Source organism: Lichenostomus cassidix, chromosome 21 (assembly GCF_008360975.1).
Source record: "Lichenostomus cassidix isolate B80296 chromosome 21, HeHo_3.0, whole genome shotgun sequence".
Taxonomy (NCBI): domain Eukaryota; kingdom Metazoa; phylum Chordata; class Aves; order Passeriformes; family Meliphagidae; genus Lichenostomus; species Lichenostomus cassidix.
The window spans coordinates 7,022,820-7,043,613 of NC_139501.1; the positions used below are offsets into that span (position 1 = coordinate 7,022,820).

Below are 20,794 nucleotides of genomic sequence, written 5' to 3' on the forward strand. Positions count from 1 at the left end.
CTGTGTTTCTATAGGCTGTTGCAGACACATTGAATCACTTTTTAAAGCACAGATTCAGTGAAAAGTGAGCAGATGGGCAGATTTTGCATGTTTGTTGTACGGATTGTGGAGTCAGTCTCTGACATGGGTGAAATAACAGTGGGATATTTTTAAATTCAGCAGCAAGTGTACACAAAAGCTTAAACATTTTTCATAGTGGTAACTTAGATTCTGTATAAAAAAGGAAAGTTCAAAAGGAGCTGTTAAAGATGGTTGAAAGCACCAGCTAATGTGAGTCCAGTCACCCCTGGTCACAGAGCTGGTTCTGCTCTTCTCATGGTGCTGTTTAGGCACAAAGTGACAAAAAGAAGTTTGGACTCAGGATTGTGACTCTGGCTGCTCTCCATGGGTGACTAGAGCACCCCAGAACTCCACCTTGTCCTGTCTGCCACATATGACCTCTCCCAAATCCTCTGTACAGATCTTCCAACGTCTCCTTTTTTCTCTCTGTGTCAGGGGAGGGTTCTCCCACCCACACAGAGCTCTTGCTCACCTTCCCAGGTTGAGCCAGGCTTTGGTGAGATAAGCTTTGCTGCAGCTCAGGAAATGAACTGTGCTCAGGGGTGGCAAAGAGCATAATTTGCTGTTAATGAGAATGAATTAGAGCCCACAAAATGTTGGTGAATAGGTGTGAGGGTGACTTACTAGAGAAGACTTGTTGGTGTCTGCGTTTCTGATGGAAGAGTAAAACATCCCCACCTCTCCATCATACATGGAGGTTGTCCAGTGTGCTCTTTCCTCCTAGCTGGTGAGTGACGTAGGATATAAATTCTAATTTTTCTTGGAAGCTTTTGAGGGCAAACAATCACTTCTTTTGTTTCAAAGCAAGAAGGACAGCCCCGCACTGGCTCTTTGCCCTCACTCAGAAGAACCAGAACTAGACCACTCCAGGGTCTTGCTATCAGACATCCCATCCCATGGGCTCAACTCTGTCAGGAATGTCATGGCAGTGTATTGTCCCCAGAAAATCAACACCAAATGTGCCTGCACTTATCCCTCTGGGCATCACCACACAGGACAGGGGCATTTCCATAGGTTTTATTGCTAATTCTATAGCCTAGACTAAATACGTGAGCACAGGGGGTTGTACAAGGTATGGGATGTGACCACCTACAAAGTTCAGAGGAAACCACACAGCAGCAGCTCTGTAAGGCAAGGTTTGCATGGCTCCGTGTGCTGGTCGGGGAACTGAAATTATCTGAGAAAAGGCAGGGAATTTCTGGGCTTTCAGTGATGGTCTCTCTACTCAAAACTGAAACTGAAGAACAGCCCACAGAGTGAAAACACTGAGAACACCAGAGAGAAGGGAGCAGAGAGAGTTTTTTTCTCATCCTTTCTGAGACATGTCCACGTCCAAGAGTCTTTGTGGACAAGCAGCAGAAGGATGTTGCTCTGCAAGAGGATCCACCTCATACCAGAACATGCACTTGGAAAGGTCTTTGATTGTGCAAGTTTCTTTAACCCCTTGTGCAGTGCCTCTGTCATACTTCCCTCTGGATTTCCATGCTGTGCAGCCTCTGCTATGCCCTGAAGTTTGGATATTCACTTTAAGGTCTGCCCTGCCCCTCTGCTTGCTTTTATTTCAGCTTCAGCCAGGGCTGCAACCACAATATCCCCTAATTTAGAAGAGGCATTGAGGAGCCAGGACAGTGCAGCTGTGATGGTCCTGTCTGCCCTCATGTCTGACACTGTCTCTGTCACAGTGAGGTGGTGTTGGCCATTGACGGCACAGAATCATTGATTCATCACTCTATGACCTCGGAGTTCTGTTCCAATCCCCAAGGTCATTGAGTGCAACTGTTTCCCCAGCACTTCCAGGGCCACCCCTAAACATGTCCCCAGATACCACACATCTTTTGAACACCTTCAGTGATGGTGGCTCCACCACTGCCCTGTTCCAATGCCTGAACATCCTTTCTGAGAAAAAAAATTCTCAATATCCAACCTAAACTTCCCTTGGTACAACTTGAGGCCATCTCCCCTTGTCCTGTCCCTTGTTCCCTGGGAGCAGAGCCTGACCCCACCTGGCTGTACCCTCCTGTCAGGGAGCTGTGGAGAGCCAGAAGGTCCCCCTTAGCCTCCGTGTCTCCAGGCTGAGCCGTCAGTCACTCCTGGCACTACAGATGCTTGCTTCCCCAGCTCCATTCCTTTCTCTGGACATGCTCCAGCCCCTCAATGTCTTTCTCATTGTGAAGAGCCCAGAACTGACCCCAGGATTCAAGGTGGTGCCTCACCAGTGCCCAGCACAGGGGACAATCCCTGCTCTGGTCCTGTGGTCACACCATGGCTTGGACAGACCAGATGCCATTGACCTTCTTGGTCACCTAGGCATACCTGGGCTCATGTTCACCAGCACCCCCAGGACCTTTTTCTCCCAGGCAGGTTTCCAGGCACTCTGCACCATGCCTGGAGAACTGCCTGGGCTGGATGTGACCCATATCCTCTGTCCTGCCTGCCTTGGCATGGGGTGAGCACAGGAAGGGATAAAAAAATGCACCAGTGGCTCTCTAGGTGCTCCCCAGGCTGCTGCAGTTTCCCTCAGCGTCTTCACTCCCAGCTACAGAAACACAGTGGGTACATTTGCATCCAGACATCTTGCCCAAAACACACAGAAAGGTTCCCATGCATTCCTGAACTTCCACACCACACTCACACGCTTTCCTGGATACTGAGACAGTCACAGAGATGAGTCCAGCTGGAACATCCCAGCTTAAGTTCCTGTGCCCCTGCTCACAGGAGTGAGCTTCAGCTTCCACACTGCTCCAGCTCCCTTTGAGGGACCAGCACTTCTGCAGAAATCCAAGGAGCCAAGACAGAACCACATTGCTCTGCACTTTTCAAAGTTTATGACCCCGGAAAGAAACAGGACCTCCCTTCCCAGGAATCCCTGGGACGGCCCTGGTGTCAGGCTGGTGCCATTTTTTAGCACGTAATGCTTTTGGCAAAGCCAGGTAAGGGATCATGTTCGTGATAGATGGGCTCCTGAAAAGTCCTTGGACTGAAGAAAAGATATTTTCTGAGACACCCAGGGAATTCTCAGCCCTTTGATGATAGCAGTTGATCACCACAGTGGTCATCAAACAGAGAATATAAGAGTGGACACATCAGTGCTTGGCTTTTTTTTTTATGGCATTCAAACACTTCCATCCAGCATATTCCCACCTCTTTTTCCTTCAGGCATCTCCAGGTGCCAGCTGGCTTATTGTGCACTGCTGGGGGCCAATGACAAGTCATTAAAGTTATCTTAGAAGTGGGAAGGATTTGTTTGGCAAAAGAGTCATTTGCCTCCATCCTTCCCTTTTGAATGGCATCCACAAAGCCACACAGGCAGGAGAGTCTGGTAAGACACAGATTTGGAGCCAGCTCCCAGGACAGGTGGGAAGAGTAGGGAATTTTTAGCTGTAGAACACGGGCTTGCGCAGGACACGCACCACATTGTAGGTGTTCAGCCCCGGGGCATCAAAGCCAGGGGACAAACCCTTGCGGTCGAAGGGGTAGAAGTTAAAGAGCTGCCCATTCTGGGTCTCCAGTGAGATGGAGGCAGAGCCCAGGTGCAGAACACATGGGAACTCCTTGTCAAAAACGACTTGGAAAACGCGATCTTCCAGGTGGTGTAGCTTGATTGTCCGATACTTTTCAGGGATTAGTTCTTCCACGTGAGGCCCAAACTGCTGCATGATCAGCACCCCACCAATTCCAACTTTGATCTCATAGAAAGTCAGGTTGGAATAGGTGTAGTAGCCAACATAAGGGATCGGGTTTGGAGGAGGAACCAGGCTTTTGTCAGCCTCTCGGAATGCCGTCTCCATGGCAGGGATGAGATGCTCATATGTCTGAGTCACAATGTCCCCACCCTGAGGTCTGGGCCCTGCCATCAGCACAATGAAGCTCAGGCGGAGCTTGGGGATGAGAGAGAATGTTGCTGAGTAACCATCGAGGTCCCCATCCTTCCTGATGACATCATACCCCAACTGCTCATTAATCTCCCAGGGTGTGCCCGTCTTGTTAGCGAAGTATTCAACTGAGCACTTGAACAGGGGCGTCAGCATCGTCTTCACTGTGTCGGGCTCGAGCAGCCGGCGGTGGTAGGTGCCCAAGAAGACCATGGCCAGCTTGGCCAGGTCAGCAGCTGTGGAGTACATCTGGCCAGAGGGCCGGTACCAGCCCAGGTCATAGAGCGGGGCTGGCTGCTGGCTGCCATAGAAGCCCACGGCCATCTGGGAGCGGATGGGTGCCGTGATGTCAAAGCCGGTGTCCTCCATGCCCAGGCGGTCCAGGATGTTCTCCGAGATCCAGCGCTGGTACTGCCCGTCAGCTGCGTGGTCAGCCAGCACATGGGCCATCAGGGAGAAGGCCAGGTTGCTGTAGTGACATCTGGGAAGGAAGAGGAATTATATGGGGATCAGCTGCTTGTCAGTGATACGCAAAACCAGTGGCTGGGTCTCTCTTCTTTAGGGAAAAATTCACATTTTATGGAATGAGATATGAAGGAGGGACAGAGAAAAGCTGTATGTTGTTGCTGTGATTTGTTGTGAAATCAAGAAAGAGAAATGTTTTATGGGAACAGCAGCAGAGCTGTTTAACCCCAATGTACAGAGACAGCTGGAGATGGAAAAGAAACAGCCCCTCTATATTTGCATAACCTGACTTGCTGTTTATAATTGTTCACCATCCATTATTTTTAAGAGCAGTGTGGAGAGTTGCAGGTGCTCACCTTAAAGGTCTCAAAATCCCAGGTAAACCTCTTTGGGGATTTGCCATGGGATAATCACTTAGATACCTAAGCTACCTTAAGATGGTAAAAGCACTTAAAGAGCACTTAAAAGCCCACAAAGCAGCATCCAGCAATGTGGAGTCATTAAAGAAACCTGAGTGCTCCAGTCTTTAATATCCATCAAGTGATTTAAGTCTTTACACTTGAATGAAGTTTAATGGCATGAAGACATGAAGGGGCATTTTTTAAACACATTTTCAAAATTCATTATATTTTCAGCCCTGTTAGTTTTTTTTTAAATTGTGTGAAACCACACATCTCATCGAGGCCTATTTAGATCATAAATTTGGTACCAGTTCAACCTTTTCCAGTCCATTTAGTTGAATAAAAGCAGGATGAGCATACATATTCTTAAACTAAGAATAAATACATTCTGTATGTAAAACCTTTTATCTGAAATGGAGCTGAATTTCAACATAGAAAAATATGTTAAAATATCTATATCAGTGAATGGAAACTTCCTTTGGGAAGAATGATCTGTTACCTGGGATGTATAACCAGTTACAAGGAAAGAGAGTTAAAACTATAAACAGCAATTAATAAGGCATTTAGAGACTATGAGGGGATGTCCCTATTTATCTTTGTGGGGATCATAAAATAAAGATACCAATAGAGATAAGTTACAATAGAGATATAAAAATACCAAAGAAGATGATGATATTAAAATCCTACAATTCTTTAAGGAATATTTGTTGTGGTCTCCAATATGAAGTGGGACAGAACTAACATGAGTGACCATGGCAGATCCTTGGCCACCCAGGGCAAATTATTTCAGACTATTATTAATTCCCAAACAATTCTGCAGTCTTAAAATGTTTCTTCCCAGTTAGTTTTAATCCTTTCCCTCACCTGCTGTCCACTGGATCCTTTCAAGGAAGAGTGCAAGTGTTGAAGGCCAGGTTAGACAGGGCTTGGAGCAACCTGGTCTAGTGGAAGGTGTCCCTGCCCATGGCAGGGGGTGGAATGGGATGATCTTTAAGGTCCCCTTCCCACCCAAACCATTCTGGGATTCTAAGATTTCATGATATTTTTGAGTGTTTGCAACCCAGGTAACAGACTTTAAACAGGCTACAGGAATTGTAACAGGCATTCATAGACCTTTTAGATAATTTAGAGACACATAATTCACTACAGACATGGTTGTAACTGAAATCTGTGATGATTTAAACTGTTTAAAATAAAGTGCCTTTCCAGTTTTGAAAACCTGCATCATTTAAGGCTCATTTAACAAACTATAGCACTTTAACTTGGCTCATCTGGGCTTAAAAAATGAAACCCAACCCTGATACCTCCAACAGTCACTTTTTCCAGCCTCTGACAGGTATGTGGGGAGATGGCTCAAGCTCCCTTTGAGAATGGCTGCCTTTTATGCACTGGCTATGCAGGCTGGGGATGAGGCTGAGTGGAGAACACATCCCAGCCGAAAGCTTCTAAATGAATGTATCTGACCTGGTTCCTGGGTCAGCCACCAAGACATCGTCTTTGAGCAGCGCCAGGGCATCCTGTGTGTTGCCCTTCCAGAGCAGGCTGGTGGATCGCAGCCTCCTAGGCAGACCTGTGCCACGGGAAAGAGAGAGAAATCATGGAAATGGTGGCTCTGGTGAAGAGGGAACAAAGGCAAGATTTTTTTCAATGGCAAAATGGGAGCACCAGTGGTAGACACGAGAGCTCCAGAGACACAGCAAGGGCCTGCTCCTGCTGAGCTGCAAGGACATGGAATCAAGTCATGGACTCCTGACTCTGGGTTACATAGTCCTACTCCAGCATTAACTCTGGGCTGCTGCATCTCAGTGAAAATGCCTTGATGGATGATGGAAAACATCCTGAATCTCCAAGTGTGGCTTGGAAGAGAGGGGCAGATGGGGTGTTGGGGAATCCCTGTCTGTATTTCCATGTGGCTGCATTCCCTTGACTACAAAAGTGTGTAACTGCCTCTTTTAACAGGATTTCATTCCTTACACTTCACCACAGAGGGCCTAAACTTCTCTGGAAAACTCCAGGCTTGGCCTAAAGTATTTTCATCTTCCCCCTCATCTATAGCTACATATATTCAAGGTTTCTGAATATAGAAATAAACAAGGTTCATTCCACTTTTAATTATTCAGGGTTTCTGAAAGACGAAAATATGAAGTTCTTTTCACTTTTAATTCCTCACTGAACATGGATTCCCTAAAATCTTTTTGTCAGTACTTTTAAAATCACCCCAGCTGCTCTGCACAGGATCTATGGCTCATCTAGGCCAGAATTTGGATTACATCTGGAATGGAATCCCTGCTGCCGTTTGCAGCTTGCTTCAATGTGGAGGTTTTGGAGGAAATTGGGAAATGTACGAGACAGAAAAATTACTCACAATCATATGCTCAGTGACCATGTCTTAACCATGGAATCACTAATGTTGGAAAAGCCCTCCAATATCATCGAGTCTAACCATTAACCCAGCACTGTCATGTCCACCACTAATCCACATACCCAAGTGCCACATCCCACGTTCCTGGAACACCTCCAGGTATGATGACTCCACCACTTCCCTGGGCAGCTTGTTCCAATACTTCACAACACTTTCTCTGAAATTTTTTTTCCCCCTAATATCTGATCTAAACCTCCCTTGGTGCAACTGGAGGGCTTTTCCTCTTGTCCTGCAGCCTGGAAAAGTTGAATGAGGCCCCATTCTTTTGTAGCAGTAATACTTGTTTTTCTCAGCTGGCCTGAGCTTGGCATTTAAGCTGGAGGGAGAGCACTGCTTCTGCCCCTGGCCTGCAGTTATTTGTGCAGCTGCATGACCAGATAAGAGATGCACTGACGTCTTCCAGTGGACAATGGGCTCCTTCATTCTGTACTTGCCATAATGGCAGCAAAGAAAATGTTGGAGCAGTGGGGAGAGTTCACCAGTGCCGTGACAGCAGTGTGGTGTCTCCTTGAGGTTCATTAGAAATGATAAACCAGAGCATAATATAATCCAGAGTCATTGATTTCTACCTCATGGGCTGCTAACTGATGTGACAAGCACGTTGTTAATAATTTACAATTGCATCCCATCCTGTCACTCGTGTGGATTTGAAAATCACGATCTTAACAAGCTGGAGTTTCCCTCCAGCAATGGGCCTGTCGAGTGCTGAGGAGAAAAACCTTTGGAGTTACTTTTGTAATATGCAATGGAGAGCTCAGATAATGAGGATCTGATTTTACAGATCAGTTTCCACTGGAAGAATTTAGACGAAACCCACTTTACGATGTGTCATGCAGTGGCTTTGATCCCAGTGTCAAGCAGAACTTATTCCTTTTTGGAAACACACAGCAAATGGAAAGTGGAACCGGAACATTCCTTTGATTTGCAGTTGGGATTTTGAAACTGTGCTTCTCCTTCTGCTGAATTTTCAGGGTCCAAGGGCTGGTGTGTCCTACTGGGGTGGTCTGGGAAATTTGGGCCACATTCTAAAAACCAAAAATACATTGAAGCATAAAAGGAGTTGAGTAGGGGCACAAATCCAGCACTGTGATGGAAGCAATGGAATGGCTGCCCAGCACAAGCAATTATGACATGACCACTTTTGATTTATGCTCCTTACAACATTTCTGGGGTGCACTTCACAACTGCCTGTGTCATGGGATCACTCAGAGCAGCTTCAGGTCCTCGTGAGAGTCAGAGGGGACCAGGTAGAGTTGGTGTCCTTGCGGACAACATCAGGCTGCATGGATGATGCATCAGGCTCCCTTGTCTGCAGGGAGAGTGGCTGGATGGGGATGTGGCCACTGACCACTTTGAGTTATCTGCTTCTTTCCAGATTTTGGTATCATTCCATTTTGGGGAGCCCTCACTTTCATATTGGCTTGCTTCAGGTGATGCTGTACCCAATCCTGAGGTCCTGCAATTTGCTGACATGCTATTTTGATTCTAGGTCTTAATTTTAGGGCATTTATTCCAATCTGGAATAATGCAAATATGTTACAGAGATTAACCAAAAGACCACACGTGATATCAGCAGAGTCTCTTTGGCCATTACACTTTGTAATCCCTCAGTCAAGTATTAGCAGCTTTGTTTCTGAGAAAGGTTAAAGTTCTTAGTCCTGTGAGCATCTTCTGCCTTAATGTACAAGTTCCCCAATTCTGAAGGTAGCAGCAGATTAACACTCCTCTGCCAGCAAGTGCCAAGCTATTAATAGCTCAGGAATCCCGGATCAGGAACCACTCTGACAGCTAAATTTAGTTCAGCAATCAGGGTCTTTCTATTCAAAGCAAAGAGATTTGGTGCCACTTTGACCCTTAACTCTACATCTCAGAAAAATGAGAGCACTCGGGTTGGAGTATGAAACAACATTGTGCAATTGGAGCCTGATTTCAGGTCCTGGTATTGAAGTGAAAGAAATCTGTGTTCACCTATAAAGGAATCTCTGTTCGCCTGAAAGGGGAAAACCAGCTCCTGGCGCAGCTTGGCTCCTTTCCTGACAGGTGGCTTGCACGAGAGTTTCCACTGAGCACTCCATGAACCTGCTGATACCCTGCTTCCAAGAGCCCTGCCTGATCCATGGGAAGCGCACAGTGCAGGGTCCAGACTGGGAAACAGCCTCCCAGCAGCCTTTTTTATTCCTGGAATATGGTCTGTTCTCCCTGTGGAATTTTTCCAGGGGCACAGAGGCCCAAGGACATGCAAGGAGCTGCCTTACCTGAGAGCTGACTGGCCATTCTGCGCAGGGTGACTGGTGATGGCTTCAGTGGCATCGAGCCTTTTTCCAAAAAAACCAGCCCGTCCGCTGTGTATCTCTGTTCTGAGTCCTTGAGCCTCCCCAGAGGGTTCTTAATAACAAAGTTCTGGGCATAACGCTCCAATGGGTCATCAAGGGACGTGACTTTTCCTTCCTCCCACATCTTGTACAACATAATGGTGGGGAAGATCTTGGACACGCTCGCAATTCTGTTAGGGAACAAGCATTTGGAGAAACTGAGCATTAAGAAGCCCATGAATCATGAGGAAAGAAGGTCAGTGCATGAGATCACTGTGGTTTTACATGTGACACCTTTGCTCATTCCAGAGGGAATGGCTAAAATACAGGTAGGGAATTTATATCCTTAAATAGAATTTGTACCCTTAAATCTGAACCTTTAGAGACTGCAACATAACCTCTGTCTGTCCCCAGCAGTGCAGTGGGCTGCAGATCCCTTTCTATTCATAAAATGACATCAATTGTAAATTACTGGCTAGTAAATACCATAAAAACTTGTAAGTAGTTTATTGGAATTTTAAGGTTAAAATCACAGAATTGTTTAGGTTGGAAAAGACTTTTAAGATCATCGAGTCTGACCATCTACCCAGCACAGCCAAGCACACACCATACTGTCCCTAAATGCCAGATTTCCACAGTTTTGTGTCCCTGCAGACCGTCCCTGTGGCGCAATCGGTTAGCGCGTTCGGCTGTTAACCGAGAGGTTGGTGGTTCGAGCCCACCCAGGGACGTGGACCTGACTCCCTGCCCATGGCAGGGGGGTTGGAACCAGACCTTTAACATCCCTTCCAACCCACACCCTTAAGTGGTTCTGGAAAAAAATATACCATGAGGTCATTATATGCAGATCGGGAAAAAGCAGGTAACCACAGCTGCTGAAACTTTCCCGAATTGTTTATTGTCAGGACAAAATTGGATAGTCAGAGTGCAGGCCATGTGTTTCTTAGATAACACAGTTACAATTCACTGAAAATTGATCTTTAAAGGAAGGAACCACTTTGGTTTTGGGTTTTAGCACACACTAAGAGCTTGTTTCTATCTTAAGCTAAAAAATAATAGCCAATATGACTTTGACTTCACTGGGAGGATGAATAAGCTTGTTTACCTTATGTGTTCAGTAGTTATTCATCCCAAACATCTGTTTTTCCTAAACTGAAATTTGTATTTAGTTTTTTTAAATCCTGTGGCACTGTCTCCACTCTGTTTTCCAACTCTCTGCCAGCTCTTGCTCATCAGATTTGTGCCCTGAACATGAAGCCATTCCTGTGTTAGGAGCACTATGTTTTCAGGCTCTTTAGGGTGGTCACTGCTTTCCAATTTAAAATTTTGTCAGATGAAATGACTAGATAAATAAATAAATCCAAAGTAACTCAGTAAGCCACCAGCATGTGGCAATCTAGGGACTTGCTGAAGCACTGTCTCACAAAGTTTTGGTGTAAGCCAAAGTTTTGGTGTAAGCCAGCAGAGGCTCCTGCAGTTTGCATGGACCTGCAGTTTGTGATCTCTGTTCCCAGGTATCAGCTCTCCACAGCTGTATCCACCTTTTCCTGGCTCTCTCACCTGTGCCAGGTGTCTCACCTGTAGATGGTGTATTCATTTGGCATCCCCGAGGCAGGGTCAGAGCCGTTCTTCTTCCCGAAGTTGCCTGTCCAGAGCACGGTGTCGTTGTAGATGACAATGGCCGACATGGCTGGGAGGCCTGAGTTGTGCATCTTCTGCCGCAGCATCAGATCCACCTGGGGAAGGGAGATCATGAACTTCTAAAAGAAGAGTCTATAATGCATCCAGTCTGTACAAGACAATAGAGACCATTTGCCCTCATTACTCCCAAGCACTCAAGAGTGATGCTATGAAAGGTGTTTCAGCAAAAAAAGTACTTTAACTGTTTAACTCTTTCTTAGAATTGCTTATGTTGAATTATCCTGTGTCCTTTCTCAGTCTATATGTCCACTGTGTAGAAGAATGTGGTGCTCTTGCTTGTAATATTTATGGTTAAAACCAAATACCAACGTGTAATAAATGTAATTTTTTCCTTTTTAATCTGTACTCTGCATATCTGTTCTTTGCACTGATACTTTAGGGTCAAAGCTGTATGAGAAAAAGAAATTTCAGATATCCCATGCCAGGAGATACTCTGAAGCTTGGGCTCCTGTTCAAACCACAACCTGAGAAACAGCTCTGAGGAACTGAAGGGCTGTGATTGCTCCTGGCTCCCAGTTGTGTCAGGACTGTGCAAGGCTCTTCATCCAGCTGTGCAGAACTCCTCATCCAGCTGTGCTCCACCCACCTTGCAAACTGCAAGCAGATTGCATTGATCTTGCCCTTTTGGGGCTTTTCAAAGTTATGTCATCATCTTGCACCTATCATTTGCATTTTCAGGCACATGTTTTGTTTTGCACACCAAGGTTAAGACATAAGAAATGCACTTCCAGGCCTGGATTTGAGGCAAGAAAAGCCAGACTGAGTCATGTCCTTGGGATCTCTTCACTGGATGGCCAGTGGAGGTGCACTAAGAGCCACCAGTGGAAACATCCAACTTGTGTCCAACCACTTCTGTTGTGGTCCTTCGCTCTCCCTCCCCATGGATCAGTGGCTGGTTGAGAACACCAGCACCACCTGAGAAGGCTCTGGTCTCATGGAGACCATGGAGAAGGACTTTGGACAGGGGCCTGGAGTGACAGGACAAAGGGATTCCCCCTTGGCTTCCCACTGCCAGAGGGCAGGGTCAGATGGGATATTGGGAAGAAATCCCTCCCTGTAAGGGTGGGGAGGCCCTGGCATGGGCTGCCCAGGGAAGCTGTGGCTGCCCCTGGATCCCTGTCAGTGTCCAAGGCCAGGTTGGATGGAACTTGGAGCAACCTGGGATAGTGGAAGGTGTCCCTGCCCATGGGAGGAGGTGGTAGGAGATCAGCTTTAAGGTCCCTTCCAATGCATGTGAGTCTAAGATTCATGTCAACAATCACGGTCCTCCTTTTCTTGGAGAGAGTCTGACCTTTAGACCTGCCTGGACTTGAAAGAAGTTGACAAAAATAAGAGATGCTCTTCAAGATTCCAGGGACAGGCAGAGACTTCATAAAAGTGGATGTGATGTGATGGAAATTGAAATTCAGTGTGGATAAAGCCATATGTGTGCAGGGAAACCTGCCCAAACCTGGTCCTGAGCTCTCAGCAACAAGACCTTGGGGCTGTGGTGGATGTTTCTGTGGAAACATTTGCTCAGTGCCTTAAGGCAGAAAAAAAGGCAAGTGAAATAGGAGGCATTATTAGAGATGTGACATAAAATATAGCAGAAAACACCATTTTTTCACTGTATGAATCCCCGATTCACTTACACCTTGAATACTGCTTACAGTGCTGATTGCCTTCTACTTGTGAAGGAGGCAAGTCAGAGAGCACATGATATGGGCCTAAAAATAGGGAATGTCCTGTCAGAGCACAGCTGTCCTTATGGTCCAAACAGTCAAGGCAATGCTGCAGCATTTCCTTAGAGCAAATGGAGCCTGCCTGAAGTTCAGGCAGTGCTAAAATGTCAGAGCCATCTCATACCAAGCACATACTGACAGTGTATCTTTCATTCTCATACAGGTCTTCTTCCTCTTTCCCTTTCCCTCCACTCTCTTCTCTGGAGTTACCTGCAAGCATCTTTTTAATTTTTAAACTGTGGCATGGGGAAAGCCAGCAAAGCACGAAAATAAGGAGTTGGTAGTGGCTGGTGAATTGGAGTAAGTTACATGAGCCATGGACTCTGCAGGACACGAGGGCTGCCTAATAACAGACCTGATGCAAAGAGCCATCATTTTGCACTGGTGGAAGCTCACAGACCTTCTGATGGAAAAGTGATGATGTTTGTCCATCTCAGCTCACCCTCTGGGCAAGAGAACTGCTCACTGACCTGTTCTGGGTGTTCACTGAAGGAGTTTTACACACTCATTTCTAGGTTCATGTGTTCTCCACATCCTCAGCTCTCTCCCCTCCCCTGAGATGTTCAGTGCTAAAATCCACCTTCTCCCCTGTACCCCTGGAGAAAAGCAGCCATGCACTGTGTGTCCCTCTGGTCCCTCCTCCCCACAGACCTTCTCCAGTGCTTCCTTCAGAATGGGGATAGGGTGGTCCAACGGGACTGGCTCAGGATAGCGGGGACACATCTGCATAGCTTCTGACCTCACCTCCATCACAGATGGGCCTGGAAAACAGTTCAGGGTGACACAGGTGACCTCAACAGACACATGGACAAGCTTTAACCTCACCCAACATCCACCACAAGCTTTCTTGCTTGCCTGAAGGAACACCTCTGCATAGCAAAGAACAGCGCAGAATTATTTCTGTCTCATGTAAAACAGGACTTGCAGGGGCACTGTGCCCAGTTATTGCTTATTCCAACATGGGATAGACACGGGATGTACTTCAACTGACTCTTCAACCTGGGAGAGTAAAGACTGGGACCGCAGAAGACTCTGGGGTGCCTGGCAGTGGGTTTAGTCCCCCTGGAAGGGCTGCCCATGTCTAGAGGATAGTCTAAGCTGGGGTTCAGGAGAACATCCCTTATGTATCATAGCCTCAGAAATGGGGACAGGAGTGACACCTGAAATCCAGCATTAACAACACTCGGTAGGCTGCACAGCTACTCCATCAGTTCTTTCCTGAATCAGCTGCATCCTGCATATCCCACAGACATCTTAAATTTTTTGTGGTCAGCAAAGATCTTTAAACTCAGAGAGAGATGGGAACTCCCTTACTTGGAGGCATGATTTTCACAGCTGCTCCCAAGGTCTTCATAAACACAGCTACCACTGTCATCTGGGAACAAAATGCCATCTTCTTGCTTACCAGGTGAACATGAAGCATCAGAAATAGGGAGGAGAAGAGAAATGGCACTAGGAAATCTTGGAGATGAACAGGGATGGATACACAGAGCCTACAGGCAGCCTGGTACTCCATGAAAAAAATGTATGGGTCTGAAACCGTTTCAAACCTTGGTCTCTGAAATATCTCTGGCCCTTTCATTGTGGATTTTATGCCACCTTTCAGCTACTTAAAGCTCTGATCCATTAACACTGTGTATATTTAATTCTTGCACATGCAGTGCCTTGAGTGCATTGGTTGAGTTTCCTATGAAACTCAACCAGAGATGCTCCAAGGGCTGGAGACCCTCTGGAGCCAGGCTGGAAAAGCTGGCAGTGTAAATGTAAAGAAGAACAGAAGGCTTCAGGGAGACCTCAGAGCCCTTCCAGAGTCTAACGGGCCTCCGAGAGAGCTGGAGAGGGACTGGGACAAGGCCTGGAGGGACAGGACACAGGGAATGGCTTCCCACTGACAGAGGGCAGGTAGAGATGGGATATTGGGTAGCAATTCTTCCCTGTGAGGGTGGGGAGGCTGCCCAGAGATGTGGCTAGCACAGGTTTTTCCCATGAGAAATTTTCTTGTGTTTTATAAATAAAGTTTGGATGTTGTTGGAACAGTGTCCCAGAACTTGGACAGTGCAGGCCTGGCCAATCAGGCCTTGGGGAAGGCTTCTGACTGACCAATCTGGGTGACTTTTGAGAACTCTATATATGTGATGAAATCAAAACAATAAAGGTCATTCCTTCTTGCCACTGAGAACTGGTGCCTTCATTACTCTGCTAGCTGCTCAACAGCGACACAGAGAAGCTGTGGCTGCCCCTGGATCCCTAGAAGTGTTTAAGGCCAGGTTGGGCATGGCTTGGAGCAATGTGGGATAGTTGAAGGTCTCCCTGCCCATGGCAGGGGGTGGAATGGGATGGGCTTTAAGGTCCCTGCAGCAAAAACCATTATGGAATCCTGTGGTTCCAGGAATTCTACTGTGAACCAGGGGGCTTAAGCCAGTGCAAATGTCTAATATTAGGGGAATAGGAAAGGAAGCAAACCTATAAGCTGAAGCATGTGGTCAGGTGTAACACAAAACCAGTTCTAAACTGTAGTAACTTTTACAACAGAAAAAAGACAAGCTAAAAAATCTAAAATAAAAAACCTCCTTAGCAGTTAACCAAGGCTAGGCCAGGAGTGATGGAGCTTCTCTGGACACCAGCAGAGTGATGTGGTACCTCCATCAACCCAGCCTTCACCTCCTCTGTGGCCTTGCACCAGAAATGGGGACAAAACTTTAATGCTGTCTGGGGAAATTTGTGTGTGAGGAAGGGCTCTTTGGGGAGAAATGGGAAGAAAGCTTTTATGAGTCTTCCAAATCTCTGTGCCACATCATGACCAAAATGAAAACCCACTACTCACCGGGCTCCACCTTGGGGAGGCTGTACTGCCACAGGAAGCAGCCAGTCATGGCCATGGACAGCAGGAAGAGGAAGACAACCAAGACATGGATCCACTTCACCTCCATGGCAGCGAGTTTGAGGAAGCTCCGGCTGCTGGGTGCCTGCTGGGAATAGAAAAGGAAATGGACTCAGAGGGAGAGAAAGCACCTCCCATGTGTGTCAGCTGTGAGAGCGGCCCCTGTGCTGGACAATAAAGGGACAGGACTCACATGCTCTAGGGGAAGGTGTCCCTGCCCACGGCAGGGGGTGGAATGGGATGAACTTTAGGGTCCCTTCAACCCAAACCATTCTGGGATAATTTTGGTACCATTGCTGCACTGGAGCTGGACAGACCAGCTCATGCTGGGATAACTGGAACCAGAAATGACTTCCTGGCTTTCAGTGAGCTCTGTGAGCCATTAACTCTCCTCCCTTTGTTAGTTCTTGTAGAACACCAACCATTCATTTTGCCTTCTCCCTTCCCTGCAGGTGAAGCTCATCATCCCAGCCTGGCAGGAGTCTCAGTTACATCTCTCAGTTCCTCCCTTCTCAAGCACCATGTCTTATTCCTGGATACCTTTCCAGCCCCTTTTTTTCCAGAGTCCAGCATCTGTTCAGGGCAGCCACCAGCCAGACCATCTGAGCAGATCCGGCTTTTCTAGATGAATAATGGCATTTTTCGCTCTGTGCTGCCCTTACTCTTCTCTGTTTTGCCTGTATATCCCATTCTATCATGTACCATCTGTAAGCTTGGCATTTACAGATGCCATGTTTTGGGAAACTGGCTGATATTTGAGTGTGTGCAGCTCTCACAACACTGGAGACCATCCAGGTTGGTGAGAGAACCAGATCAATGTTGAAGAAAAACAAGGAACAGATGACAAATGAGGAGGTGCCTGAGCCTGAGCTGTGTTCCTTCACTGCCTGCAGGAGGTCAGGAGGGTGCTTTTGAAAGTTTGGCAATTAATGTTATAAAACATATGGCCTGCCATTTGCATCCAATATGCTCCACATTCCTAAGCTCTTTCAGGTTGTCTGGACTCACTTGTAGGATAGACAGATTGAAATATTCCCTTTAGATTTCCACACAGCCCTTTCTTCCCCCCCCGTTTTTGAGACACAGGATAGTTCATGCAAAAGCTTCTGCAAATCAACTGAGCCTTGTCACTCACAGCCAGGGAATCTGCAGAGCCTCTTCCAGACTCGCACATAGCTCTGTGGATGCAGCTGGGTTTTCCGGCCTTTGCTGGAATTCTAGGTTGCAGTTCCACTTTCTGCACAACAACAGAAATAATATAATAATTTTTTCCTGAAGGCCTCCAGCCTGATCAGGCATTCCCACAGGAATTTCTGAAAGCAGCTTATGTCAGGCTCTTCCACAACATAATTAAAATTCAACGATGGCTTAAGACTGTGCAGGTGCCTGCAGACCCACCCGCACCTGAGCCTGCCCAAGCACTCCAGGTCCATATTCCAGCCTGTGACATTTTTCTAAATAAGGGAATGCCATCCTGACACCAATCCCATTTTTGTTTGGATATACCAACCTCCTGCAGGGCCTTAGCAGGCTGGAAATCTCATTACTCCAGGAGAAGCCTGTGATCTCTTTAATCCTCCCACACTGGCACGGCTCAGTGTGTGCTCAGGGATGTCACCCAGACTTGTTTTTGTGCAGCAAGGAGTGGGACAGGGTCCTCTTTGCCCTGGAGTATTCATGGAATGACTTTCTTGGATTTAGTCCCATCTTAATAACATTGAGTGCTCCACCAATTTTCTGTTCCTCTGACCATTTCTTTGCCTCTTTCCTTGCTTCACAGACAAGCCCTGATTGCTGAGTCCCAAAGAGCAAGGGGAGAGGACAACATATTCGGGTGTATTCCTTATCTCATGGACTCCAGCCTCCTTGGGCCACTAACTGAGGTCACAAAAATACCAACTTTGAACTCATCTTTTAGTTCAAACTCATCCTTCAGTCCAAGCTCCATTTTACATCTTGTGGATCATGAGTGCTCTGAATGGCTATTTTTCATTCTCTGGCCTGTGATCCAGTGGGAAACCTGGCTATGCTATGAACTAGAGACATGGATCTCTCCTTTATTGATGGGACAACAGATATCTGAAAGTGTGAGAAATATTCATACACCTGAGGAGATGCTCTACCCTCCAAACTACCTTTCAGGGAAAATACCGCTTTTTCTCTGTACTTGGGACACTGTCAGGCAAGCAGATGGATAGATCCCTATAAACACTCATCACAATTCCCAGTCAAGGACCTGTCTGTTCTCACTTTCCTCTGGTTTCTCCCCTCACTCTGTGTCTCTGTGACCGTCACTGCTCAGAGCACAAACACAGCAAGGCAGGGGGAGGGGGACATTGAGCATTTAAACGCATGCAAATGAATGCTAACACATGCAGGAACGACTGCACGCAGCTTCCCATGGGGGCAGCTTAGCAGTACGATACATTTTTTCCCCCTGAGCTTTGCAAAATTAGGATGGGTGGAAGGACTGGGAATTCCCCACGGACCACCCAGGTCACTATCCTGCCCCACCAAGGTCGCTTGGTCAAGGCACAGCTCAGCACAGATTAGGCAGAGCCAGAAAGACCCCCAGCCCCTCACGTACCATCTGCAGGAGTTGCCTCAGTCCCAAAGGCTGTTGTCCCTTGTCCAGGTGTGTGGGCACCTCAACAACCCCATCCTGGCTGGCCTCAGCCCCGGGCAGGGGGGAGCAGCAACCCTTGGCATCTCCCAAAGGCTGCTCCGTGTCACAGGTAGGTGCTGCTCTGTCACCGGCTGGAGCAGCCGGGTTTATCTCCCCAAAAGTCCTCCTCCAGGTTTATGTCCCCAGGAGTCCTGCTCTGGGTTTCCACATCCATTTGGCCCATCTAGGCCCTCCAGAGAGTGCTGCTGATCTCCCCCCCGGGAAAGGAGCTTAAGTGACAGGGACAGGATGGCGTTTGCAGAGGAAAGTGCCGGAGAGATTGGTTGTTAATTCTTCCTAATGCTTCTGTGCCATGTGTGTGAATCACAGCTGAAACCAGGAGGGCTTCACCATCTATTTATAGCAGCTTCATCTCCTCCTGACATCTGAACAGGAGGCGATTAAGCAGGAGAGGGCCAGTCCTGAGTGCCTCCAGCCAGCCCCGGGAGCTGATCGAGGGGAGGGGATGTGGGGAGTTAAGCCGGGAGCTCAGGCACTCTCTGGGCTTAATCCTGAACAGCCTCCTGGAGTTACCCCGCAGTGACAGACCAGAGAGTCATTCCCAGCTCCCAAGCTCACTCGGCAGAGATGGAACAGGATTTCTTCCCCCTTATCTGCCAGGAACTCTGAAGGGTGGTGGGAGGTGCACGAGGGGATCCTTACCCGCAGCTGTAACCCTTCCATGGCTGCTCAGGAGCCTCTTCTCATGCCCTGTGCTGCTGGTCCCACAAATAATGGGCTCATAAACCCCTGTGATGAAGAGCAACAAACGGTGCAGGAAAAAAGCAGAGTCAGAGCAAGGAGGTAACAAGTAACAAAACTCAGCTCAGGTAAGCAGAGCGCTAGGGAGAGACTGGCTTTGGATAGGGAGATGGGGGTTGGAATGAGATGATCTTTAAGGCCCCTTCAAACCCAAACCATTCTATGAGATAAACCACAGTAACCACACGAGGTAAGTCCTCAGCAACACCTTCCCTCTGTCTACCTCTGGGCTGGCAGTCCCTTATGTTTACCCCAAGCTCTGGGAGTTCCCATTTCCCTCAATATCCTCACCTCACCTCCAAACACAAGAAACCGGAGCTTTGAGACCTTCAGTGCTGACATATTTTCACTGTGGCTCCTCCAGAGGGTCCTTCCAGCTTGCTGCAAGGCTGCTGTGCCTTGTTTCCTCTACACAGCCAACAACACCCCCTTACCCTTGGCAATCACAGCCACAGCCAAGGGATTGCATGACAGGATTGGAAGTGCCAAGATTGCAGCAGCACCACCACCTTTCCCATAAAACCTCCCATAAAATCTGCCTCATCCATCTACCTGGCAGTGGTAAGTCAATCCCCAACCCCCCAAAAAGAGCTCTTACCAGCCTTGTTGCTACCTCCAGGTCCCAGCTGAGGAATTTGGGGCTGTCCTGCAGCTGCAGATGTTAAGAGCATCTGAAGCACTAATCCAGCTGCCAGCCTCTCTGAGCATGGATTAATCAGCCAGGCCTCACCCCTCCACAAGCAGCACAGCATCTGTCCAGGGATGCAGCCAGAGGGAGGATTGCTGGTGATTTCCTGCCTCCAGCAGTACTGCAGAGTGGAAAATGGGGAGCTGTGGTGTCACCCGTAACATGCTGTGAGCTGGAAATATTGATAATGAACTGCTATTATATTGTATTATATTATTTATAAAGTACATAATAAATGTTAAGGGCATGGTCATGCCACCAGTTACATTCCAGATCCAGGGGGATTATGCACCTCAGGGGACCTTCCATCCTATTCCTTTTTCAGATCTTCACAGGTAGGGGCATTCTCCCCAGTACCATCCCTTCATTCCAGTATCTCCAGTAGTGGTCCAGAATCTGAGAGTGCCCAAAATATCTATTGGAGCCAGTGCAGCCACATGTCTGTGCTGCAGAGCTGTGCCCAAATTTTGGTGAATGGGGCTGCTGATGACCTTCTTGCTGATTAAAGTAGATGAGGCTCCTCATGGTTTTGTCGCTTCCCATTTCTGGGAACTCTGATTTCCTTCTGTCCCTGCTACCAATGTTCTTTATGGTAGTCTCATGCCCAATTATCCCTGACATACCAACAATCAATCCCTTTGTCCTGGGAACCCAGTCAATGTCTCAGAAAGGTGAGTCTGTGCTGTCAAAGGTCCCTTGTGGTGGCCACTGCCCTTCTGGGGCTCCATCCCTGGTTATAAATGGCCAGTGTCCTCTACATAAAATATCTGTGTGCTTTTTTGATGGACCTGCTGTGCCAAAGATCCTTTTCCAATTTTGCAGCACCTCAGTCAAGAGCATCCTT

The 20,794-nt window shown here is 47.5% G+C and overlaps 2 protein-coding genes and 1 non-coding gene across 8 annotated transcripts in view; 1 reads left to right on the forward strand and 2 right to left on the reverse strand.

Moving 5' to 3' along the window:
- Positions 1-20,794, reverse strand: part of LOC146428446 (scale keratin-like) — a 108,834-nt gene that overhangs the window by 44,709 nt on the left and 43,331 nt on the right. The gene's annotated exons all lie outside the window — the stretch shown is intronic.
- Positions 1,062-19,252, reverse strand: LACTBL1 (lactamase beta like 1). Of its 6 annotated transcripts, none has more exons than XM_085079838.1 (8): positions 19,164-19,252; positions 16,971-17,072; positions 15,779-15,920; positions 13,606-13,715; positions 11,111-11,268; positions 9,476-9,723; positions 6,263-6,368; positions 1,062-4,413 (listed from the first exon to the last, which is right to left on the reverse strand). In XM_085079838.1, exons 1-8 carry the CDS (start codon positions 19,182-19,184, stop codon positions 3,435-3,437), a joined length of 1,866 nt encoding a protein of 621 aa, XP_084935964.1. In that variant the 5' UTR covers positions 19,185-19,252; the 3' UTR covers positions 1,062-3,434. The 6 variants fall into 6 exon arrangements, with proteins under 6 accessions (XP_084935964.1, XP_084935963.1, XP_084935967.1 ...); XM_085079837.1 differs by having other exon boundaries at positions 15,779-15,923; XM_085079841.1 differs by lacking the exon at positions 19,164-19,252 and adding an exon at positions 18,423-18,877.
- Positions 10,190-10,263, forward strand: TRNAN-GUU (transfer RNA asparagine (anticodon GUU)). The gene has a single exon. It is a non-coding gene; the product is annotated as a tRNA-Asn (tRNA).

Coding starts and splice junctions, on each gene's coding strand:
- LACTBL1 (XM_085079837.1), bottom strand. CDS start 19,184: ATGGAAGGGTTACAGCTGCGG. Junction 6,369..9,475: donor AATGGCCAGTCAGCTCTCAG/GTAAGGCAGCTC, acceptor CCCGTGGCACAG/GTCTGCCTAGGAGGCTGCGA. Junction 4,414..6,262: donor GTGGCTGACCCAGGAACCAG/GTCAGATACATT, acceptor CTTCCTTCCCAG/ATGTCACTACAGCAACCTGG.